The sequence below is a fragment of the Lampris incognitus genome, chromosome 1, assembly GCF_029633865.1.
Source record: "Lampris incognitus isolate fLamInc1 chromosome 1, fLamInc1.hap2, whole genome shotgun sequence".
In the NCBI taxonomy this organism is placed as follows: Eukaryota; Metazoa; Chordata; class Actinopteri; order Lampriformes; family Lampridae; genus Lampris; species Lampris incognitus.
The window spans coordinates 30,233,542-30,260,403 of NC_079211.1; the positions used below are offsets into that span (position 1 = coordinate 30,233,542).

General features: G+C 43.9%; 1 protein-coding gene across 2 annotated transcripts in view; it reads left to right on the forward strand.

Moving 5' to 3' along the window:
* Positions 1–6,033: 6,033 nt before the first annotated feature.
* Positions 6,034–26,862, forward strand: part of fgf13a (fibroblast growth factor 13a) — a 45,483-nt gene continuing 24,654 nt past the window's right edge. The window contains exons 1-3 of one of the 2 annotated variants that reach the window (XM_056281138.1): positions 6,034–6,064; positions 11,464–11,574; positions 19,913–20,016. In XM_056281138.1, the coding sequence (XP_056137113.1) occupies positions 6,034–6,064; positions 11,464–11,574; positions 19,913–20,016 (246 nt within the window). Of the gene's footprint in view, positions 6,065–8,500; positions 8,691–11,463; positions 11,575–19,912; positions 20,017–26,862 lie in introns of those variants that run through there. The other variant, XM_056281137.1, reaches the window with a different exon arrangement.

A 26,862-nucleotide genomic window follows, 5' to 3' on the forward strand; every position in this document is an offset into this window, starting at 1 on the left:
CATTTAAAAGTTAATGAAAAAGTGATGGGCCTGTGAGACTTTTGGAAAATTTTTTTTAATTCTTTGGCGGCACAGTGGTGCAGTGGTTAACACGGTTGCCTCACAGCAAGAAGGTCCTGGGTTCGAGCCCCGGGGTTGTCCATCCTTGGGGGGGTCGTCCTCTGTGTGGAGTTTGCATGTTCTCCCTGTGTCTGCGTGGGTTTCCTCCGGCTGCTCCGGTTTCCTCCCACAGTCCAAAGACATGTAGGTCAGGTGAATCGGCCGTACTAAATTGCCCCTAGGTGTGAAAGTCTGTCTGTGTGTGTGTGTGCTGGCCCTGTGATGGACTGGTGGCCTGTCCAGGGTGTCTCCCCGCTTGCCGCCCAACGACTGCTGGGATAGGCTCCAGCATCCCACGACCCTGAGTGAGGATAAGCGGTTTGGATAATGGATGGATGAATGAATGTAATTCTTAGACACTGAGAGATCACACGTGCAAATACATTTACCCGAGAAATAGTCTATTTGCTTATATCTTAATTTGCAAGCAGATAGCTTGCATGTGTATTGCAAGAGCAGTCAAGCCTTTTTACAGCAGTATGGCTTTTTGTCAATCGCCATAGCTGTTATATTATTTATGTGCACTATCTAGCAGCGAAAGTCACAGGTACCTGCTGATACACCTCCAACATGCTGTTGTGCTGGTGATATTCTTGTGCATGCAGAATGGAGATAGTCCTTAGATTTAAGTGACCCATTTACATCTGCTGTCCTCACTAGTGACATGTTTATCTCCTGGCAAAAAAAAAAGCAACAAAAAAAAGAATCATATTTTTAAACGTTGAGGCACAAATAATGCATGGAGATTGAAAGGTGAAACGTTATTATTTTGCAGTCCGTAAAACTTACTTGTTTTCCACTTTGCAATCCTAGCATTTGGGACATGGTGGTGCTTTGAACGTGCAAATTGAGAACAAATATGTCACGGTGCTTGAAAATCATTTGGCCGTTTATCTCTTCATCAGCGACCGTCTGTATCAGCAAAGCACACAGTTAGAGAGTCTCTGGCAGATGCTCAGTTGCTGGAGTTAGTTCAGTGTAATGTTTTCGTGCTTTAATTAGCTTCCACTGACGAACAAAACTTGTGCTTCTCTTTCCGGGTTGACAAAAAGATTGCAATTATTCTCCACTGGAGAGATAAACTAAGCCAATGTGTTGTAAGTCGACTTTGAAGGCTGTATAAATCTGCCATTCAAAAGGTGAAAAGTCAGTCGGAAATTGCCAACTACTCTGTCTGCTGCTCTACTTACTAGTTCCAGTGTTGTCAAGTGAGATAGGGAGAGAAATGTGTGGTTTAATGAGGACAGAGCTGAAACACCGTTCGGATGCCATCTTATTATTGGTGCGCATCTTATCTTCCTCCTTAGACTGACAATTCTGACAACGGTAAAAATGGAAAAACAATAAGTTTACACTGTGCAAACTAAGCGCTTTTCCGACGGAGCTGTGTAGTTTGGTGATGGCGCTGACAGCCAGAATGCTCACGGCAAGAGGATAAAATCTTAGATGCAGTTGTTCCTCAGCCTCAGATTGTCCCTGTGATGGAGCTGTGAGTATTTCTTTCACATTTAGCCTATAAGGACCATATGTTAACATGATGGAGCTGGTGTTCACTTTACTGTGTTCGCCTACCAAGAGAGATAATAGCAGATCCATCTGCCAATACCAGCACCAGTCCCAGAGCACCAGGCGTTTATCTCCTAAACACAACCCTTCACATCCAGAGAGGGCAGGGTAACGCGTACAACCATGTCTGCAGCCGTGACTACACTCTTAACCCCCCCCCCCCCCCCGTACTGAGCCAAGGCCTTGAATGGCTGAATCTCTTATTCTGCAACACCCAACCCCCCATTCTCAGCTCACATTCTCTCTCTCTTTCTACCTTACTCTCCCTCTCTCGCACACACCCTGTTACGTATGTACAGTCTCCATGGCAACGCGTGCTATTGCCATGGCACTGGTGGCCCAGCATTCTGCAGGCTGCTGTTATAGTGGATGTACAGTACAGGCTCACACGCCGCTGTGCAGGCAGCCAATGGTACACCAAGTAGATAAAGGCTCAAGGTTTTGAGCGGTTCTTATGCTGATTTATCAGGAAACAATTATTTTATATTCATATATATATATATATATATATATATACATATATATATATATGTGTGTGTGTGTGTGTGTGTGTGTGTGTGAGAGAGAGAGAGAGAGAGAGAGAGAGAGAGAGAGAGAGAGAGAGAGAGAGAGAGAGAGAGAGAGAGAGAGAGAGAGAGAGAGAGAGAGAGAGAGAAGAACAGAGGACAGAGAAAGACAGAGCTATGAGAAAAGTGCATTTCACACTGGTACACTATGTAGATGTTGATTTACTTACTCTTCCCCTCATTACTTATTCACTTATTCACTCAGAATAATCAGGGGTGCAATCCTTATATGCAACATTGCCCTCTATTAAGTGACAAGGTTAACCTCCCCATTTAGTCAACGCCTGCCCTTGGCGTCCAACTCTGCGGCTGAGTTTAGAAATAAATTAAAACGTGTAGCCTTATCTTGATAGCCCCAGGTTATTAGAAAGAGCAGCCAGAGCTAATTGTTTGGTTATACCTAATGATGCAAAGGTCACGATGGTGTTCAACCTTGGCAGCAAATAGCTCCTTTCCCCCTTTTTTCGAAAGTGCTGCCATCTCGTGGTCAAAAGCTGTAACAGCAGCAGGCAGCCTGGACCCTTCGAGGCTGGATGATGTCATGGGGGGGGGGGTGAAGTGAGGTGGATGAACGATACTTCTTGTAATGCCATACTCACACTTACAGCAGTGCACCCTGCAAGGGGTCGTTAATACCATATGTCCATACGTCTTGCCTTTTGTTGGTGGAAATATTTTTACTTTATTTTCACTTTTTACCCCAATGTACTTTTCATTTGTGTGTGTGTGTGTGTGTGTGTGTGTGTGTGTGTGTGTGTGTGTGTGTGTGTTTGTTTATCCAGTGAAGGTGCCCCTGGGAGGCCACAGTAGACTGGTATTCTGGGGCAAGACAGTAATTAATGTGCCCAGGGCACATGGCAGCACAAGCAACCAAAGCGCACATGCACTGTACAAAGATGTAGGACCTGCCTTCCTCTACCCCCCCCCCGTCTCTCCTGACCATTGTCTTTCTCTCTCTCCTATTTGCTCAGTATCTTTCTCTTGGTCTCTCTTCCTTCTTATTTGTCTAACCTGGAGGCCTGGTTTTCCATTTATTGTCCATTTCTTCCTTTCTCTAGTTTCCTTGCTTCATCATAGTACAGTACAGTTTCTTGATTTTACCATTTATCACTTTCCTCTACTGCAGCAGCCAAGCATGCAGTAAATGCTGCGGGAGATCAGAGTGTGTGCATTTTCAGTGCTTGTGCGCATAGAGTGTATGCAACACATCACCCCAGGTGTTCCAAGAGTGTGCCACTACTATATAATACCCTGCCCCCCAGCCCCCCAGCCCCCCAGCCATCATCTCTGTAGAGCTGCCCTGCCTGGTTGACTGATGGCCCTGCTTATCAGTGGCAAGGGTGGTTCTGAGGCTATTGAGGCAGAACCTAGGATCGGCCTGTTTTTACAGTGTAGAGATGTGTCCAACAGGCTTACCTTGGGCAGGATTAGAGGCAATACCAGGCAGGGGTGCAGGGCAGGCAGTGGTGTAATTGAGTGTATACGTGGATATGCTGAGTATACACGCCTTTTGCAGAGGACAAAAACAAAAAATACCCCCCCTATCTGCTTTATCACTGCTATGGCATTTGGCCGCCTCTTCAACCCCCCAGTGCTGCATATGTTTTACATTGCATGGCATTAGGAGAAGGTCATTGTTGTGCTTCAAACATGTTATATGTGTATACATTTGCATATATGATATTTGCAGCCCACATGTTAGACAGCAGGGCTAAGGATCCACTCCAGTGTAATTAGACTGAAGCTTTTATTTGTCTGGTGGGTTTTGCAGGTGTGGTAATCCCAGATCACTGTCATTAACATTGCGCTTTGTTTTATTGTGTTTATGTCAATAATACAATCTCCATGGAGCGAGTTCTGTATATTACTATGTACAGGATGTAGCATTTTACAACATAGATCATGACAAACAGCACTGTTGAGATACACCAGTGTTTTTTGCCCTATTCAACAAAGGCATTTTATATTTAGTCTTTATATATTTATAGCTTAGCTCTTAGCTAAGCCTGGACCTGGATTGCCTGTAATAGATCGAAGTGCAGTTTTCCTTTCTTTTCTTTTTCTTCTATAAGTTGCAATCTCTTTACTCCGCCCATGAGCAACTTTGGAGATTGTTTGGTATTCTGAAGCATCCCATGTACTATTGCTATTGCTTTAATATGCTCTTCCGTTCATATAAATGTGTTGTTTGCCCTTGTTTATTTCTCTCTTTCCAAATTTTTTTTTGCATGCTGAGACTGACTCATACATGAGAAAAGTATTTATTACATTGATGGATGCTCTTCAGTGGTTGACTATTGTGTGACTGTAAAATCCATAACAAGCATCTATATCCATGTCATAGTAAAGTAACATATGCTTGCAAGTGTTATTCCTCCAGTAAAGGTTTAAGGTTCCTGTTGTTCCTCAATTAGTGAGGTTTCTATAAAGTGCAAATCAGCCCAGGCAGATCTTTGTCTTTTCCAGAGTGCGCAGGGTTAAAGGTCAGATGTGTCCCATGATACCTCTCTGTTAGACCGCAACGTTGATACAGAAGTCATCTTAAGCAGGATACATGCATGCTTATGACCATAAAGGGTAAAACGAGATTGTCCAATACAGTGACATATTGACTCAAGAACAAGCAATATGGCTACATTTGCACGAAAGTTTTGACCTTAAATACACAACAATAACAATGAATGACCTTCAGAAATACTTGTAAGAGATGAACCACAACGAGATATACTTTTGTTAGTTGTCGTGGCTGCATTAACTCATCATTAACTCAGTCATTGGTTATTTGGTGTTGTATTATATATAGACCTAAGTGAGCAATTCTTAGTCCTGTAGTTTGTGAACATTTCAAGATCACAGTACTGCTTTTATATATCCATTCCACTTGCCCCATCTAGCGGTCAAACGTGTGTACTGTCGGCTGAGAATGAATTGTACTAACTTTTATAAATCCCATTGGGGCCACTGCTTCCCTTGGCTCATTGTCTACCAATGAGTAGCCTACCTTATATGCTTGTTCGTTTATATGATGACAATACACGGCAGTGGCAATACACTGCAGTCTCACATGTTGTGTGTTACGTTTTACAGGAGACGGTCTACAGGTCTACACAGTAAAGGCCCATAGGCTATTACCAAGACACCATCTGCACAACATGTCGTCCTTCCCTTGTCCCATTTGATCAGACTCAGCATTAGTTGGGTCGTTTGTAAAAAAAGAAAAAAGACAGAAATAAAAAAACACAGATGGTTTTTGCACAATGTCGTCCTGATAAGAGAAACGCTTTCTTGTAAAAATCGCTCAGCCTAATGCACATCCCGGCTGATGTATTTTTAGTCGAAAGCAGAAAGGCCAGAGTAACCGGTTTAGCCAACGCATTATCGGATCATTTTACATCATTTCTGTAACATGAGAGCAAAGTCTTTTCTCCCCCCAAGAAGGAAGTACAATCTCAACCTACGTTTCAGATCACTTTCCCCCAGTCCGGCCCGACCCGGCGCGGCGGCGCAGCGACAACACGCGGCCGCGGACGCCGGATCAGCCGAGACCTCTAAATGAATGTTTAATGAGCGTTTCAGAAGCCATAATGGCATGGCGCTACTAATGCCCTGTGATGATCTTCCTGTTGATGGCCCCGCCCGCCTCGACGCTTTCTCTACCACTTACGCCTCTGTCACTATCTACTTTGACGGCGGCCTGAACTTTGTTGAATCCGGACTCTTCGCCTCCACCTGAAGTGGAGAATACGTCAGAACCCGGAGACGCGCGCTCAACTCGGTGCGTCGGCTTGGCGTCAGCCCGACCATGACTTTCCCCCTGAGGAAATCCGTATCAGGTAGGCGGCTGTGCCTTATCTTCCCCCACAACCTTGTAGTTTTTATTTTGTAAGTGTGCTGCCGTCATGTAAAAGTGTCCGATTTGTCGCAGGCACACACACAAAAGAGTAGTATTTAAAGTTGTTGTTTCTGATTTCCCCTCGGTCCTCCGTTAGTTGTCCCGTCTTGGCGCTGTCCGCGGTGCTGAAGTTGTGATGCCCTCCGCGAGGAGAGCCCCGATAGGTCAGGGGTACGCAACAAGGGTCTGGAGTTAGTTAGTATGGCTTTTGGGCATCGGTTGTAGAAGTTGGCATTGTTGTTGAGATGTTTCAGCGCAGCTTGACTGTCGTTTCCAGAGCCTATTTCTATATAGTTGTGGGCTGTGCGCAGCTAAGCGGAACGGGCTGAGCTTGCTATTTTTTATTGCATGTTTAATTTACATTTTACGAGAAGTCAAGTAACCTATATAATATGATTCGTAATTATTTTGATTTAACTCCGGGGCGTGTTAATGACTTCATCTAATAAGATGGAATAGATGATCTCTGTGCTGTTTGCATTGTATGACTGTAGAGGGCACCATTGGGGAGGCTGTGACTTTGACCATGTTATGAACGCTGGTCTGAAAGGAAGAGAGAGGGCGCGCGATGTGCCTGACAACCAGTTCAGACATGGCGAAGGGTTATTGATAAGGAGTGACACTGCTTATCGAAGTGCTTCTACGTGCACGACTGCTCAGTATCAGAGCATTCAATTTGGGTTAGGATTTGTGATCGTAGACCTGCAATATAAACTAGTTTGTCTTTGTACCTCATATGAAGTCCACACCTATCACCTGTTTCATTACATTCAGATGCAGTCAGTCGCCTGTCTAGTCAGTTTGGCAATGTGCAGAATTTAGATGCGTTATTTTTGTGCATTCAGTTTCATGGCGCCGCGATACTGAAGACGGTCACGTGCAATCGCCAACCCACGTTCAGGCTCAATAATTAACGTTGAAAAGCGTTAATAACATTGTTCATTACAAAGAAACGCACGTGCATTACTGATATTAATGTACATATATCTAATGACACACATTTACTTGTTATATTGATATGAGGTTAGCTGTCATCAGTGGCTGTGCAGGCCTACTGATGTTGTTACTGTTGTGTCGTTGTTTCCCTTTTTCGTCGTTTTTTCTTTTCGCCACTTCACCTCGTGACGTCATTTGTAAAGAGCATCTTAATAAGTGTACTTTTTTGTCTTGATTATTTGTCAGTGTTTCTGTCCAGTCTTGGCCAACGAAGTATAAAAAGGGACTACGACTTCGGTGCGCACCCCCCCCCGGTAGTCCACATGACGAACTAGCACATGTTAATATAAAACATTCATTGCCCACTCACCCCAGCCCTATTTTTTCTTCTTCTTTTTCTTCTTTTCCTTTTGACCAGACAAGACAAAAATTTCACAGCAATCACTATCTTGAGCAGAAGAGCTCCCCTCCCTCCTCCGCTTCCTCCTCCTCCTCCCTGTTCTCCTCGGCCAGGTCCGAGGTGGGGATGCTCTCCTCCTCCCAGCAGCACAGCAGCACGCGCCGGGGTTGGACGCTGCATCTATAATGAGGCGCGTCTACGTTCACCGTGCGTCGCCTGGCTTCAGCAGAAAAGGGGGGAAAACGCACGTGGAGTCTTCCTCAGTGATTCGCTGTCATCCTCTCCGTTGCCTTTGTAAAAACCTGGTGAACCTTCCGAGCAGCGGCCGTTTCAGAAAGGGGGGTTAGGGAAACCGGATCAAGAGCATTTGCGATCATCCCGCGCGTTTGCAAACAGGTGTCTTTTATTTTGTATTATTATTGTTTTACTATGGCTGAGCGTTAAGCTTCATTCACGACCGTCTGCGTATCCGTCTGTCTCCATGTGCGCGGCCATGTAGTTGAGCAGAGATGAGGAGGATGCTGACAGCCTGACAGTAAGAGCGGGTTATTATCGGAGGTTGTGATGCCGGGAGGGGATGACACGCTCGGAGGACCGAAGCGCCCCTGTGAAACTCTTTGAGGAGCGTCAGAGAGGAACATATGTGCCTTTTGCGATCTCTACTGAGCATCACTTCTTCTCGGAGATTCAGCCTACCATTTCTGGAGAGGGACAAAAAAACTTCAAAAGCCTCAAAACAATGACGCATTTCTGAAGTCATCTAACCTCCATCACCACATTTTAAAACAGACTTTCTTTTTTTTTACCTTTTTATTTTTTGGGGGTGTTTTTCATTCATCGATAGTAGCTGATTTTCTTCTACGCACTTCTCTCTTTGAATTACTGTGAATCCCCCCCCCCTCACTCGCGCACGCGCGTATGCGCGCTCTTCTGCGCCGGCACGTTTTGTGACCCACCGCTCCAGTCCCGCCGGTTCAGGTGGGGAGATTTGACTCCCAATCCTCTGGAAGTTTTCTCCAGAGAGCCGCCGTCAAACTGGCCATGGCCGCGGCGATCGCCAGCTCCCTCATCCGCCAGAAGAGGCAGGCGAGGGAGCGGGAGAAGTCCAACGCCTGCCGCTGCGTAAGCAGCCCCAACAAGAGCAAGGGGAGCTGTGAAAAGCCCAGTCGACTCAACGTCTTCTCCCGGGTCAAACTCTTTGGCTCCAAGAAGAGGCGGAGGAGACGACCAGGTCGGATGGGGCATTTCATTCAAGTCGAGTCGTGCGCATCCTGTAGATTTCCTTTCATCTAATATAACGCGATGATAAAAAAAAATAAAAAAAAACAAAAAACAAAACTGATTAAACAGGGTGATCATCTGTGCACATTTATCCCTGTAATATTTATGATGAATAGCTCTGGCAAGGTTGGTTGAAGACAAAATGGACTCCTAGTTCAAATAGTTCACAAATACGGTGACCTCTGACATCTGAGCCAGTGGTCACTATCTGACGCTTTAAAAGGTAAAAAAATAAAACACCGAGGCGGAATAGCTACACAACAGGATGCTTGTTCGGTCATTTTTGGAAACTATTTGAAACCCAACCGTCACCGCAAATTATTGGTAATTATTTTAAACTTTCGTTGAAAATAAATTATTTAAACCAACATAGAGATAATCTTCTACATAGGCTATTTTTTGTATCATATCGAGTTAAAAATAGCAATTTTGATTCAGAAATGCACATCTGCAGCTTGCAAATGTATTGCAAGTGTTTGCTGTACAATTTCAGGGCAGATCCGTGTAAAATGTGAGTCTTTCAATAAGATGAGAGAGAGACGTTATTGAAGTTCCATTTACTAGTCATTATACGAATGGGTAGAACTGGCCTGATTCATGTAAAATAATTTAGAATAAAAAATAGATTTAAGAATAATTTTCTGATGCAACGTGCACAACAAATTTAGGTAGCGTGATTAGGTCACTTAAAAAAAAAACTTTTTAAGGGCCAAAACTTTATGCTCTTTAATTTGTTCGCGTATACTAAACAAGGGGAAGAGATATCAGGAACTTGGGTGGTGAGGGTCATCTGAACAGTCTGACCCCTCTTCCAGAGGGGCCGCTGCTCCCAGGTGCTGCTCCAAGCATCAGGTCAGGTGCTAGAGCGCAGCAGCCTTCTCCGTCACCTTTAACATCCCCTGCCAGTGGAAAGCCTGGAGCAGAGCCAACCACAGCTGCATACTGACCATCACTGTCCCAGCTCCAGCGTCTGCGTTTTAACCTGTTTCTTATCGATGTTTACAGAACGTATTTAGCCGGGCTGTAGGTTAATCACAACTGCGGAGGCGGCCGAGTCGCTGAGCATGACTCAGTCCTGTGTTTTCTCTCCTGAATGGGCTCGGAGAAATCCACTTCCATCTTCTCTCCGGGCTGTTTTTTTACCTGTGGAGGTTTAATGGAAGGCGGGGGGGGGGGAGGGGGAGTTAGACACCCCTCTCATTAACCATCAACATCTCAATGTTGGAGAGAGAGAGAGAGAGAGAGAGAGAGAGAGAGAGAGAGAGAGAGAGAGAGAGAGAGAGAGAGGGAGAGAGGGAGAGGAAGAGAGAGCAATGAGGGCCAAGTAGTACGGGAGCGTCTGTGTGACTTATAAGACATGTATATGGCACCTCGCTTAACACAGTAGTCTCTCCATTTAAACATGGTGAGGAGTGGTCAGTGTTTAGTGTGTGTATGTGTACATATGCGCCTGTGTGACTGTCTTTGTGTGAATGCTTGTTTGGTTTTGTGTCCCTGCATGCACATCCATCCCAATTTGTCTACAGGTCCCCATGTGTATGTAGGTGATCGGACCGAAAAACCATTTGGTCCAGAAAGGGAGACAGCAGAAGTGGCTCTCACGGTGCAGTGTGGTCACAGCATTTGTATAAACTGATAAATTCCTTGTAAGCAGTGAAAGTTCCCTTGGTGTGGCTAGAAGTAGCAGCACTGATGTGTAAGTGCGATGAAGGGATAGATGAGAGGTGTGGTAGGTTTACCACAGCTCTCATCGATGCTTTCACCATTCCATCACCACCAGTGACGGGGAGATGAATTGTGCTTTGTCAGACATGACCCCGAGGTGATGGACATGGGTAGGAAACTCTGCAACTTCAAAGATATATGTATATAAATATAGGCTCTTCCAACTTAACAGCAAATCAAATAGGAAAAAAATAAAAATGATTTATAATTAAACATCTGTGAGTTAAATTATATTAGGGATGTTTGCAGAGCTCCTAAATGCTAGAACACTATTTTGCAAGGAAAAAACAAAACAAAAAACCATTGATACCTGTTGTGCCAGTACAGAAATCCAATATGTAAATCATTTTCCTTCGATAGCCAAAGTCCTTAGTTACATAACCACATTGTAAAAGTGCTACAATTCATTCTGGAGGGGCAAGTGTCCTCGTTTACAGCAGCAGTAGATTTGATCATTTTAGACCAAAGTTGCCAGTTTGTGCTGACTGACTGCATGGCATTGTGCTCGGCTGCATATCCACCTCCTAAAAGTTGTGCCTTTGAGCAAATCAAAGCGGGTTATCGCTTAAAAAGATTTTTTTTCTCTTAAGCATATACTATCCAGCTAATCCTCTGTGATATGGCCCAACAGGCCTGCGGAACAAGACCAAGGCTGCCTCGGTACTCACTCTTTCTCCTATGATGCAAAAGAAAAGGGGCAACATCTCTTTTTTTTTGAGCTGACCTTGGTCTTCCATAAATGTATGTAATACCATTCTTATCATAAGTTTCTGAGAGCTAATACACTTTTTAGGTACATTGTAAAAGTGGCCTGCAACCAAAATGCTGCAGACGGTTGTTCCATCAAAGTGTTGGACAATCAACAACATGCTCAGCAGTTGCTATTTCAGTTCAAGTTCTGTGCCTCTGGAGCACCCAAACGTAGGATATTGGTAAGTACGGAGCCTTGACCAAACCTCTATACTCTCTCTTATTGTTTGCTGCCGTTGTGTTTGCAGAGCCCCAGCTGAAGGGGATTGTGACGAAGCTGTACAGTCGACAGGGCTTCCACCTGCAGCTGCAAGCAGATGGAACCATCGATGGGACGAAGGAGGAGGACAATGGATACAGTAAGTTTCACTTCCCCGTTCGCGTTTCTTTTCATTCGTCACTGTGCAGCCGATGCGATCCAAAGTGACTTTTAGTGCCTGAGTGCAGGGCGTATATATGGGTCATGAGGAGCTTTCAACTTCGCTGCTGTGAATTCCATGTTTTGCACACAGGATTGCTCTCACTGTTTTGCCAGTCTACCACTTATCCCCCTACCACAGCATCTGTGCTGCGCATCAGTGGTGTAAACAGCCTGCACACTAAAGTCCTAGCTCTCGGTTCTGTTTCAAAGCAGGGACAAAGTTGCTCTGATGTTGCTGCACTCTAAACACTTCCTCCATGTGCTTCTAACTATTGCCCAGCTTTGTACTTCGATAAATTGATGTATTTGTATTTTTGCTTCGACAGATAAATAAAATAGTAACGCTTTCGCTCAATGCATGCAAACAATTACAAAGCTCCTTTTTTTTCAGTTTCACTGGATCAGATTCTCAAAACCCCAGCGACACAGACAAGTTTCTTGCACAGGCAAGGAACATGTAATTTTGGTTAATCCATCACCCGGATTAAACAAAATTACATGTTCTTGTGGAGTGTAGTTGTCGATTGTTTTCTTTAATCTCTTACAGATATCTATTTGGTCTTATTCGCTGATGTACTGACGCCTTGCTATTGTTGTCATTACACCAATCAGCTATTTGTTTTGGACAGATGAAAGAGGAGATCTATTTAAGAATAGCAACACACTGCCACATGTCTTTAAAAAACAAACAAACAAGCAAGCAAACAAACAAACAAAATGCCAATGCAGTAGCACAATGCACAGACTAGCTTGGTCTAGTCAGAAAGGCACGAACTGAGGAAGCCTCTTGGATGAGAGGAGAAACGTCTTCACAGATATATACTAAGTCCAGTTGCACTTGATTCAACTCCTTTGGATAGCACTTATTAGATGCAAAAGAGGACCTGAGGTGGTCTTTGCACTCTTCATGACTTGTACTGCTGTCCAACGCCCTGCTATACGAAAGCCATTGAGGAAAAAGAGGCACACGGGAACAGCTGTGATTTAATGCCTACTGCATAATCCAGATGGTAAGCGGATATAGCTCTCTGTAGGCTTTGAATTAGTACCTCTGTATTCATTTAGTCATTAAGAGATGACACATCAGATCAAATTATACCAACTCTGTGCAAGCTGCACATTGTCTTAGCGACGCAGCACACCGAAATTGGTGGATTATATGCGTCTTCTATTCCCATGTAAAGGGATAAGAAATTAAGAGGCTACACAGAAGGGCGGGGCAGCCTACGTGCAGAGCGGGAAATGGTGGAGAGAAGTGTGATAAGACAACACACTGTACGCACACCTATACTCACATACACATGCACATGCACGGAGCACGCAGACACACTCACGCGTGTGACCTAGATTGCACTAGACTGTGCACACCAACCACTCCCCGCCATGTCTGCATGGAATCAGCATCCTGTTGAGATGAGTTATGTAACAAGTGGCCTGCTTTTCCCATCAAACCTGTTTGGTGGTTTTGAGCAGCAAATTAAAAGGGGGGGGGGGCTGCTGAATAGGAAGAGGAAAAAGAGCGAAGTTGTTTGCACCACTCCAAAAATAGCGCTGTTAGATGCCAGGTGCGCTTGTCTCCATGGTGACGGTAGCACAATCCTCTTGGAGCTACTGGTGTCTTCTGATGGTGAGAGAGGGCCTACTCAAATGCTTCCTTACATGCCTCCCCCGCCCCCCACCATACACACACACACACACACACACACACACACACACACACACAGATATGTAGAAGAAATCTGACTTTTTTTACTGTTGTAATTATATAAATCTATTTTATGCAAACAAATACTATATCCAACTTCTGGCTTCGCTTCAATGACAGTTTGGCTCTGGTAATAAACTCTTACATTTTCAACAGGAAGGCAAAAAAAAAAGCTTGCAAATAACTCAACAAATCCACGTTTCATAACTTCCAGCTATTTGTATTTTATTTCCATGCTTCCTTTTCTCCTTGTGCTGCATGGCCATAATGGAAATAAGCTGCATCTCTACAGTAGAGCAAACAAGGGATATTGTGTATAACTTCCACTGAAAGAAACCAAAGTTTAATTTAAAGATTAGAAAAAATTAGCCATCTCAAGCGAAGGGGGGAAAAAACCTGACATTCATTCGCTTGAGCAATATCTTCTCAAGGATCAGAAACAGACCCTAACATTTCAGGGTAGGAAAATGTCAGCTCTGCTGTGTGCGTGTATTAAGTGCAATCCAAAGACTTCGATTGCATTTACATCAAGTAGTCATGTCCGAAAGGTAAATCCTTTGTTTCTGCTCATCCAGTTATATGGAAGCCACTTGCTTCATATCCTCGATTTTGGATACGAGTAGCAATAATGTTTCTCTATATGCTGTAGGTCAGTCCTTTTTTGTGCAAGGCTGCTTCAGCATAGTCTAATTAAAAGTGAATAAGCCTTTGTCCCATTATGTTTGACACTATAGTCACATGTAAGCAGCTGAGTCAAATGTCTTTGCTGATGAATACAAATGAGCCTTGCATGTTTCTTTAAAGCAGTAATGTATTTTACCCCACAGAACGCACTGCTCCACATGAACAATAACGAATAATTTATAAATGACTGTGCAATTACAGTAGAGTGTTATTACGGTCGGAGCACCGTGCTTTGCTTTTTAATGATTATGTGATATGGTCATATTTAGTGTGCTCCAATTGGATATTGCTATTGGCATGAATAACAATTAGTATAAAGGTTTTAAAATGTGACCGGGGATTGCCGTGATCCCTCTGGTTTACTGTAACACTGAACTGGCAATGGGTGGAAATGGACAGTGACACAGCCAACTAGCAATCGAGAAAACCGCCCATTCCCCCCATGCCACCCACCCCCTTTGCCCCCCCACCCACCCTTCTGACTCCCTGTGCCTAGCGTGTCGGTAAAGGTCTGTGAGTGGGTGGTGGCCCCGTCATCCTCTTCAGTGAACCCAGGTGTTCCTCGAAGCCCAGAAGTAAATGAGTTTCCCCTCTTGAAAATCTCCATCAGCACACAGCTGGTAATCCTCCAAAAATTAAGTGGACTGCAGCTTTGTTCTCGTGTGTCATGGTGGGTGTCTGACCATGCAGGGGTGGTGGCGGTGGGGTACTGAGAGAAAGAGAGACAGACAGACAGAGAAGGGAGATGTACTGGAGAGACTCCCTCATGATCATGAATGCTTCAGACAGAAAGGAAAAAATAAAAAGTAAATGGAAAAGAAACGTGTGTTAAACAGGAGACGAGGAGGAAGGTAGAATGTATTGTCTAAACAGATTAGGCTAGAGCAGATTTGAAATGCCAGTTGCATGATGACTTTGTCCATGTTGTTTTTCCATGCATGCTCTAGCGCAAACCTGACAGCACCTTGATCACAGGGGAAGAGGAAAAAAAGATTTCTGGAGAAAGATTCAGCAAACATGTCCCAGAGGAGTAAACTTTTCATTATAAATTAAAGAAAACCCCAGTAGCTATTGCCCTTTATCACCACACTTTTGAATAAGAAAAAAAACAAAACAAACAAAAACAAAACTCAAGTTAAATAAAAAAAGTTTGAAAATTTTCAGATGTGTTGGACCTTTAGTAGCTTAGGTTTGAGGGTCAGTACATAAATTCAAAAGCAAGTTGAGTTGAGCCCATGGATGTACTACGGTAGAACTGGGTACCAGATCTAAAAATGGTGCCTGTTCATTCCTGTGAGAACTCGCCTGGCGCATACGCCAAAACTTCCTGGCTTCCGGGTTACTGCCGGGTACATGGGGCCCACTGAATATGCGTAGTAGTGTTACTCCCATCATGCCTCTAGGCTATGAGAACAACAACAGAGGTATAAAGTTGATCAGCCACAGCATGAAGATATGGGAAAGAGTAGTCAAAGCTATGTTAAGAGGAGAGGTGATGATTAGTGAGTAGCAGCGTGGAACATGCCACGAAAGAGCACTACAGATGCAATGTTTGCTTTGAGAATGTTGATTGAGAAGTATAGAGAAGGCCAGAAGAAGTTACATTGTGTCTTTGTGGATTTAGAGAAAGCATACGACAGGGTGCCGAGAAGGGAGGTGTAGTATTGTACGAGGAAGTTGGAAGTTGCAGAGAAGTATGTAGGAGTGGTGCAGGATATGTATGAGGGAAGTGTGACAATGGTGATATGTGTGGTTGGAATGACAGAAGGGTTCAAGGTGGAGGTGGGATTACATCAAGGATTGGCTCTGAGCCCTTTCTTGTTTCCAATGGTGATGGACAGGTTGACGGATGAGATCAGGCTGGAGTCTTCGTGGAGTATGATGTTTGCGGATTACATTGTGATCTGTAGTGAGAGTAAGGTGCAGGTTGAGGAGAGCCTGGAGAGGTGGAGGTATGCACTGGAGAGAAGAGGAATGAAAGTCAGTAGGAGCAAGACGGAATACCTATGCGTGAATGAGAGGGAGGACAGTGGAATGGTGAGGATGCAAGGAGTGGAGGTGACGAAGGCATATGAGTTTAAATACTTGGTTGTGGTCAACTGTCTAAAGTAACAGGGAGTGTAGAAGAGAGGTGAAGAAGAGAGTGCAGGCAGGGTGGAGTGGGTGAAGAAGAGTGTCAGGAGTGATTTGCAACAGAAGGGTACCAGCAAGAGTTAAAGGGAAGGTTTACAAGATGGTTGTGAGACCAGCTATGTTATGTGGTTTGGAGACAGTGACACTGACGAAAAGACAGGAGGCAGAGCTGGAGGTGGCAGAGTTGAAGATGATAAGATTTTCATTGGAGTGACGAAGAAAGACAGGATTAGGAACGACTATATTAGAGGGACCGCTCAGGTTGGACGGTTTAGAGACAAAGCAAGAGAGGCAAGATTTGAGATGGCTTGGCCATGTGTGGAGGAGAGATGCTGGATACATTGGGAGAAAGATGCTGAATATGGAGCTGCCAGGGAAGAGGAAAAGAGGAAGGCCAAAGAGGTTTATGGATGTGGTGAGGGAGGACATGCAGGTGGCTGGTGTGGCAGAGGAAGATGCAGAAGACAGGAAGAAATGGAAACGGATGATCCACTGTGGCGACCCTAACGGGAGCAGCTGAAAGTAGTAGTAGTAGTAGTAGTAGTAGTAGTAGTACAGTGTCTGCCTGATGGCTTTAGTCATTTACTGCTTTGCATGTGGTTGTGGGAGGAACTTAAGATCAATGCAGCTCGACTCCTCTCCTGTCAGGACGCTCATGTGCTGATTCTTTCTAGATGGAAAGGGAAAAGCGAAGAGGGGATAGACATAAGTGGCACAAAAGCAAGAGGGACAGAGGGATACAGAGAAACAGAGCGAGACAGACTGTGATAAAAAGCACAATACGGTCACTTATGGTTCTTTCTTGTCACTTTTATGCTATCCTGCTGAACCAAGAATAAATTGGCGAAATGCTGTTTACTCCAGTGAGCCAAAATAAAATATGCATCCCTTCCATTTCATTTACGATGAAAGCCCTAAGATGCTTAAACCATAAGGGCAGGCGTGAGAGCCCAGTGGCCTTTATAGCGCACTTCACTGAAAGAAGCCATCGGGTAGAAGTTTACTAAGTGGTTAACAGGAGGACCTATAGCTGAGTACAAGCTCTGACTCAACACACTGGCTGTTGTTAGAATGGAAATTTAGTCTCGTGCTTTTTTGAGTTAAGTGCCTGGAAGGCAGTTTGTATGGACAGTTGCGAGTCTAAGTGAAGGGCTTAGGAATGCGTATGCCTAGGTATGCATGTGCTGTCCATTCACTGGCATGTACATCAGCTGTTGAGTCAGTAAGTTTATGCACATATATGACAAGATTGTTTCAGTGTCATAGCAATTGCTTTGCAATTGCAAGTGCATTGTTAAGGAAATACAGTAAATGTCTCAAATATTTATCCATCTACTCCAGATCAAATTGCCTTTGAGCCTACAGGTTAAAACCAGTGGAATACAGTTGCAGTGAGAACTCTGGTTTTGAAGCTGCAGTGAAATGTAGACCAGTGTGAGCTAATGCACTTGCGGGCATAAATGTTTCTGGGTGGACGTAATCGTGTAGATTTGATTAAATCCCTCAGAACACAAACGTGCTCATCATAGTCCAGAGTGACCCTGATGGCATGAGGGACATAACAATGTGTTTCTTGCATGCATATTCTGCCACAGTATCCCACTGCAGTCAGATCTACAATGCCAAAATATTTTTTACAAATGTTGTGTGGCTATTGTTCCATACAGCTTTTCTAATCCAGCTGTCAAGAATGACCAAGCCGCAGGCTGCATGCAGTTGATGCAACAATCAAAATAGAAGCGTGTGCAGTTGATTCTCTGACCTATTCATATTGGTTTTGAATTCACATCAAAATTGAATATGAGTTAGTTTAGGGGGGGGAATCTTTGTCAGGGATGATGCCCCCCAGGTTTTATACATAACCTAGTTCTGTATTTTACACTAATACAAACAGAAACAAATTATGTTAGCCGGACATCAATTGGGCTTAAGCAAAAACAAAATGGTTTGAATACACTTAAAACATTTTTTGTTTAATTATTTGCTTTATTCAGTGAAGCAAATAATTTGTAAATTGTAGATATTCCTACACTGAAGAATGCTACCTACCTTTCTTAAAAGTATGAAAAAATGTTGACAAAGTTATTGTTAGCAGCGTTTCATGCCCTACACGCTAGTGTCAAATATTTAACAGAAGGAAACCTTCATTTTCAACCATTAAAAATCTAATGTATAACATGTGTATTTCATAAATAGGAAAACACACAATGCATGAATGATCAAATTCATAGAGCTGTCAGCTGTAACTTGCTTTGCAACTTAAAAAAAGAAATCTGTATTTTACCCCTTTTTGTGTTTGATTTTGCTCATTTGCCTTTGGAAAGAGCTGCGGGAGGGAGAAACTGAGCCCATGAGTCTACTCGATGCCATCTCTCTGTTGGGGTTTTGGTTTTAACAATAGAACTGTCCTTACCGACCAAAGACACACAGTTAGGGAACACTATCCCGGATAGGGAACACTAAAAATGTATGTAATCACTTAAACATGACTATAATTGCATGTTGTGCCAGTAGCAACTCACAATATGCTTACCACTTCCTCTGAAGACTGTGTTTCTCTCACTTACACCCCTCATCGCTTTCCCTTTCCCTCCGTCTCCCTCTTTCTTCACTATGTGTATCTCATTTATATGTATACACTGCACTTCACATACAGTATGTACATGCAGACATGCGCCTCAACTCAATTGATACTAAGCTACTGAATCTGAGTCTTCTCTCCTTGCACTTCTCTCTCGCTTTCTTTCTCCATCCATCCATTTTTCCATTTTTTTGGGGGGGGGGGGATTTTTTTCCCTGTTTTTCTCCCCAATTGTACTTGGCCAATTACTCCACTCTTCTGAGCCATCTCGGTTGCTGCTCCACCCCCTCTGCCGATCCGAGGAGGGCTGCAGACTATCACATGCCTCCTCCGATACATGTGGAGTCACCAGGCGCTTCGTTTCACCTGACAGTGAGGAGTTTCGCCAGGGAGATGTACCACGTGGGAGGATCACACTATTCCCCCCACCCCCAAACAGGTGCCCCCGACCGACCAGAGAAGGCGCTAGTGCAGTGACCAGGACACATACCCACATCCGGCTTCCCACCCGTAGACACGGCCAATTGTGTCTGTAGGGATGCCTGACCAAGCCGGAGGTAACACGAGGAATTGAACTGGCAATCCCCATGTTGGTAGGCAATAGAATAGATCGGTACACTACCTGCACGCCCCCATCCATCCATTTTCATCTGTCTCCCTCTCCGCTTTTACCCTCCGCCCTCTCTCGACAGAGAGTTGTTATGGCAAGGAGAGAAGTTCAGCTCTCTGGTTTGTGTGGTGACAATGAAACAAAGGTGAGAGAGTTTGACGTGCAGAAATGCTCTGCATAGAGTACGCTCTTTGTAAGGATGGCTAAGAACCAACGCTCCATTCAGGAGGCTGTGTTAGAGTAACAGCAGGTGGCCCCCAGTGGCAAGGACACATTTTCTCTGTTCTCCTTTACTGAGCCTGGCATCGCTTTGATGGATCGCCTTCCCAGGCTTTACTCACCTCAGCTTCAAAGCATATCATTTATTCCTTTCCCATGCTGGACTGTTTTAACAATTTTAAACATCCCTTTAGGGTTAATAAAGTATAATGCTCTAGGTCCAGATATTTGCTGATGTTGTTGCCATTATTGTTTCATGTCCAACAAAATACTGAAAAAAAAGTTATATTCTGAACTGAAACCTTTCGCTCTGTCACCTGGATTTTTTTTTTCTCTTTCATCAGCCATGTTCAACCTTATTCCAGTGGGGCTACGAGTGGTGGCCATCCAGGGGGTGCAGACCAAACTCTATCTGGCCATGAACAGTGAGGGCTACTTGTACACATCAGTAAGTCTCTCATTACTTCCACTGTGTGTGTGTGTATGTATATGTGTCTAGATTTGTGTATGTGTAGATGTGTTAACGACAATGGCGACAGGCATGGGCGCAAGTCCATGAATACTGGGATGGCATTCAGCGCTTTACCTGTGCCCCCGTCCATAGGGTTAGTGGTTGTGTCAGGAAGGCCATCAGACATAAAATTTTGCCAAATCAGTATGCGGATTGACAAGACCATGCTGGATCGGTCGAGGCCTGCATTAACAATGGCCAGCATTGGCGCTGTGCCCTCACAGGGTCCTGATGGAAGCTGCAAAATCTGCTGTGGCGACCCCTGAAAAGCAGGGAAAAAGCTGAAAGAAAACGTGTTAACGACACATGGTCCTAGCCTGAATCACCCACCCTCTTCTTCCCTGCCTATGGATGACCTTCTGATCCGGCTCTATGCAGACAAAATGCTGGTTCTCCAAGCAGCCGTCTGAGTTACTATGGCGACATGAGCAATGGGAAGAAGCCGATGCAGTATGTGGGCTAGATAAAACCATAAAACATTTCTTTCCCTCTACCTGAAAGAAGACCCGATGAAAAAGAGAGAGAGAGAGAGACTGTAAAGAAAAAGATTGATGTTCTTACCATCTCTTCTGATAAAATAAGAAGTAGGTCTTGTGCATTTACCTTTTCTATTTGATTTTGCTTCTTTGCATTTAGTTGTCATGCTGATTGTTGTGCAATGGCACCTCTCTTTCATTTGGGAGGAACAATGTCATTATAAGTCTAATGGAACAACAACAGCATGAGTTTCAGTGTCAAGAAAAAGCTGAAGGATATCATAAGCAGGGGGAGCATTGACTTATCTGTCTGTGGCAGCTGGCTCTTCATCTGTGATTAAATGTGCAAAGTTATGAATAATTCAGCTGCTGACCAAGACATGTTCCTGTTGATCCGCCTCCCAAATGTCACGGTTGCATCGTGTGGCAGGCGTCACTAGGGAAACTGAGGGGCTGGATGGATGTGAGTTTCCTGCAGACACACACACACACACACACACACACACACACACACACACACACACACACATGCACAGTGACATCATACGCCTCACTGTGAACAGACAATCCTCGTAGTCAAATTAATAAAGATCCGGCTCTATGTGGCAAAGGTCTCGGCTGACAGGCTGATTGATGGAAACAACCACGGGGAAATACTAGCCATGTACACAACTCCACGATGTTGTAATTGGATTCACCCCAAACAAGCAAAAGCTTAGTGGCATATCAAGTAGAGAAACTGACCTTTCACTGGAAGTTTTAGTTTCATCGTCAGCAAGTATTCACCCTGTGGATATGTCCATGAGCAAGACAATAATACATCATCTCCACTACCCAGATCTGTGCCATGAAGGGCTGTTGTGGGCGGAGCACAGTAAATCCCAGTTGGGCCCTAATGCATTTCCATTTCCTAGGAAACTAGTGGGACTGGGATGTTAATATCAACAACTGTTTATGCTTGCACATGCGTGACTCACATCAACGGTTGACTTAGATCAGGCAGTGACATGATCATCCATCCATCCATTATCCAAGCCACTTGTCCAAATTAGGGTTGCGGGATGCTGGAGCCTATCCCAACAGTCATTGGGCGGCAGGCAGGGAGACAACCTAGACAGGCCGCAAGTCCATCACTGGGCTGACAAATTCACACCTAGGGACAATTTAGTATGGCCGATTCACCTGACCCACGTCTTTGGACCGTGGGAAAAAACTGGAGCGCCCGGAGAAAACCCACGTAGACAAGGGGAGAACATGTAAACGCCACACAGAGGACGACCTGGGATGACCCTCAAGGTTGGACAACCCCGGAGTTTGAACCCAGGACCTTCTTGCTGTGAGGTGACAGTGCTAACCACTGTGCCACCGTACCACTGCAACATGATCAAAAGTTATTCAGATAATTTAAAAAAAAAATGTTTCTCCCCTTTTTCTCCCCATCTGTACTCGGCCAATTACCCTATTTTCTGAGCCATCCCGGTCGCTGCGCCACCCCCTCTGCCGATCTGGGGAGGGCTGCAGACTACCACATGCCTCCTTCGATACATGTGGAGTCGCCAGCCGCTTCTTTTCACCTGACAGTGAGGAGTTTCGCCAGGGGGATGTAGTGTGTGGGAGGATCACACTATTCTCCCCAGTTCCCTCTCCCCACCAAACAGGTGCCCCGACCGACCGGAGGAGGCACCAGCGCAGCGACCAGAACACACTCCCACATCCGGCTTCCCACCCGCAGACACGCCCAATAGGGTCGCTTGACCAAGCCGGAGGTAACACGGGGATTTGAACCGGCAATCTCCATGTTTGTAGGTAACAGAATAGACCACCACGCCACCCGAATGTCCTAAAATAATTTTGATAATAAAAAAATTCAAACGTTATAGAGGAACAACTTCCTCTAGGTTGCAGTCAAAACAGGAAGTGTTGCATATTCTTGTCACTGCCTGGTCTGAGTCAACCGTAGATGTGAGTCGCGCATGCGTGAGTGTAAACGGTTTACCCAGCTTTATTATATTATAAAAGTAAAGACAGGGTTAGGGTTAGACCAAAATGGTCGCATAGCAAACCTTTTCTTTTTGGAAATTGCAAGTTCATATTAGACTTGGTTGATTTTGTGCCAGGGTCCACCTAGGAGGCTGCACATCCACAGACTGACAGAGAAAACATTTTTATAAGGTAGATTTTTTTTAACTTGAGCGATGCATATTAATTTTTTTTTCCATATTTCCCGTTCAATTGACTTGGGTGCTGTGCAAAAGTCTTATAATGGCAGGAAAAACTGTTTTTTTTTTGTTTTGTTTTTTTGTTTTTTCCTGTCTGTTTATAAGTGTATCTGTCCGCTGCTAATCTCGCATACTACTGGGCCTGTCAGCCTCATAATTTTTGTACACAGTTATGACTGTATGATCAAGGACCTCTTATGATTGCGGTGATTCAGAACCTTTGAAAAACCCGTTTTATACTACAATTGAGTGCTAACGCCTCAGCTGATTTGTCACCAAGTCCAAGTACTGAAGAAGGAGAGATACGCATGATGAAGATCTGCACTCTACTGAGTGCACTCCTCTAGTTAGCATAAGTAAAGCTAACTTTGGATGAAAAGTTACCCCTCTTCTCATTTTGTGCAACAATTAATATGCTCTCACTGAGTCCAAAAAACAGTCATCCTCTTTCTGTCAGTAGCTCTGCTTAGAAGGGTTCATAACAGTTTTCTCGTTAATTTTGCTCGCGATAACAAGGTACAGAAAAGTACACAAAAAAAATCACGAATTCCATCCAATACACCGCCGTGTTAGATTACCAAAACATAACTAACTTGTTGAAAAGTTAATTGTTGGCTATATATACTTAGCTTGTTGAAAAGCCTGCTGTTTGTGTCGACATCAGTGCCGAGTGACAGTTAAGGGACCAGTCATGAATAACATAATGTTAAGTCCCACCCCCATGGCCCCATTCTAAAAGGGCCAGCACCAGGTGACACTTTGCAGCTGAGAAGGGCTGAAATCTTTCATGGTTGGAATTTGTGCCCAATAGGGCTGATGTAATGGAAAAGGATTTGCACCTGTGTCTTTCACAGTACAGTGCGGGACGGCCCCATGGTGGGAAAAAAAAGGTGTAAAAGTCCTTGCCAGCTTCAGAGCCACTGTTCTTTTTTTGATGCTGACCTCCCTGTGTGTGGGTTTGTACAGCAAGTGAAAACAGTTACATATTGATATTGTATTATCATCCACTCATGAATTTGTATGGTGTGTGTAAAAGTGAAGTGGTCTTGAGTATTTCCATAAACAGGAAATTAAATGTTTACTGAATGACCACGCCAGCATGCTGAGAGTATAATATGGTCTGTAATTATAACCTAATGAGTGCTAGGAATGGTTTGGAAATATATCCATGGGGATTGCTAGCTGAGTACACAAAAGGGTAATACACCAAAATAACTGAAATAAAATGATGTCCTCTCCCTTCTCACACGTGCAAAGACATGATGTATTTACCTTTTCCCAATCCTTGAAATTTCCTAGTGGGTGATATTTAGGATATGAGCTTGGCAGTCAGTAATCAAGCATATGCAGAAGATTGCAAGTTTAATTCAATAAAGATGGATGCTACTGACTGAGGCTATACCTGCATGTCTTGCACAAATGGGCATTTCCTGTTTACTAGCGTGGAGCTCTTCATCCTGCATAGAGTATAAAGGGTAGACCGAGAACAAGGTAGTGATATTTTAAAACAATCTAGATTTTTGCTTCATCGTGGGATACCAAATGGGAGAGATTTAACTGCATAAATACAGTACAGAGTAAAGTTGTCACCTCCAACGAAATGTAGTGTTCACTCAAATTCCAGTTAATCAAATTCTAATACTTGCCTATGATTATCCAGACTACATGGCACTAATTGTATTATCATACATGGCCAGCTCTATTACTCTTGTATTCCAAGCTGGCAACAAGTCAAGAATAAATCAATTGGAATTAAATTAGGAAGAAATGCAGAGTGAACGTTCTAAATTATCTGTCCTTTGTATAATCATGACTCGAAGACCAAAGTGTATTACAAAAGCATGTCCACAGAGATGTGAAAATTGTTGTGGGATAGGCTCCAGTTCTGCTGTGACCTAAAAAATTAGTGAGTGGGTAAAGAAAATGGATGGATGGGTGGAATACTGACAATGAGGTATAATGTTGGCAGTCCCTTGTGCCATAACCCTTCATGAGTTTTCACACTGATGGCAAATTCAGATCTTAAAAGAATGATGAACCAGCTCACAAATGGTTTCCAGGTGACATCAGGTTCTTACCATGGTGAAGCTACTGGACCATTCACCAGGAATCTAATCTAAATACTTCCAAATTGAGCTTGTGAATGTGATGTTATCAAGGGGGCTTCTTCCATACTGTTTGTCCCAGATCAGATAGAGACAGGGTGCCAGATTTGCCAGCTGCATCTCAACTGAGTGATTGTGAATCACACAGTGGAAAAATAAAAAATAAAAAAATAAAATTTTCTGTCTGGCTTTTGGCCGTAGTAAGAAAAAGATGGATTGAAGGTTATGCAACTATATATAGAATACCTTTAAACGTTTCTCCACTCACCATACACCTTGCAGGTAGACTATGACACTCCCTCTCATACATTACATATGAAAGGATGCAAGGAGACTCAGATGTTAACCAGCATCCTCACTTAGTTTTCCACGGTTGTATTTAAGTGTGCTGACCTTTGATTGAGCCGTTTACAGTGTTATGAGCAGCGATGTGTAAGAGCATTGGCTGCTAGGACTCTTGTCTTCCCTCTTGAAAACACGGGCTCTTGTCTTGTGTGTGAGATGCTTCTAGCATCTTCAGTTAGATGATGTCTGTCGAGGGCGAGTGATAGCACTTTCCATTTCAACTAAATTAGAGAGTGAATTGCACTGAATGCATAAACTGGCTGTGTAACAGTGCCCGTCTAGTGGGTTGTGCTGCTATGGTACAGAGCAGCCTTGAAGCCTCACAGAGCAAGCAACCAATAGTAGGCCGGTATCGTAGGGAGATTCCCAATCAATGGCACAGTTGCTAAAGATGACGCATTCTAGCAGGGAAGAAAGAGTGCTCTTATCTGGCTGTCTCCCATTCTCCTCGTCTGTGTGTGTGTGTGTGTGTGTGTGTGTGTGTGTGTGTGTGTGTGTGTGTGATTGGTGTGTGTGTGTGTGTATATGTGTGTGTGCACGCATGCATGTCTGCGTGTGTGTAATATAATGCACGGTGGCGAGCAATTTAAAATTTTAAGGACACATTACACCGAATGAATTTTAAACGATGCATTCCTCTATTAGTGTCAGTCTAATTTGATGCAATCTAGAATAAGATTTCAAGTTGAATGCATTGATTTTTACAGCTATCCTGGTGTGGTGGCCTGTGGCTTGCCTCCCGCTGTGCATCTATTTGTAGATAACTGTAGTCGCCACATATGAGAGAGACACAAACACAGAGAAGGAGAGAGAGAGAGATGGATATAGGAAAATGAGGAGAGAAAGAGTGCGTATGTGTGGGAGAGGCAGAATACCAGTGGAAATGTGTTCATCCATCAGTGTCACGGTGTGTGGGAGAAGGAAAATCAATTAAACATGTATTTCGTTCTATCTTTTCTTTTCCCTTCTTGCCGTTCTCTAATTTTGTAGTTTTTCCCTCTGCTTCAAGCATCAAAACTTCTTAAAGCTTCTTCTGTTCCTGGCTGTTGAATAGAGCAGCTTACAGTACAAAGTAACCCATAAGAGAGGCGATAAGAAAGGCAATAGACCACGCATTTTAGCTGTCTCTTTATGTGCTATTCACAAGATGTAGACGGACAAGTCAGAGCAGTATATATACACACTACCAGATAACCTCTCCTGTTTCTGGAGACATGCTGCAAAAACATTTTGAAAATGAAAAGTAATTATGAAAATTCAATTTTCATAATTCATTTTCAGGTCCGACGATATATTTTAGACCCTGAGCTTAGTGTTCCCCATATATTCCTTAAGGTGCCTTTGAAGTGAAGTCATTAATTTCCTGGTGGGTCACTGGGATTAGAGTGAGTCATTGGGTCTCCAGTCTAGTATGCTGTGTGTGTGTGGTGTGTGTGTGTGTGTGTGTGTGTGTGTGTTTAACAATGAAAAGGTGTGTGTGAGTGAGAGAGAGAGAATGGTGTGAGGGTTTGCCTTTTCAAACACAATTTTTTGTGTCAGCGTTAATCATAAGCAAGTAAGGACTCAGTGAAATTGCCCTCAGATGACTTAGGCCATGTGTGAAATAAAATAATTTTATTTCCTTCTCAAAGGAAAGGT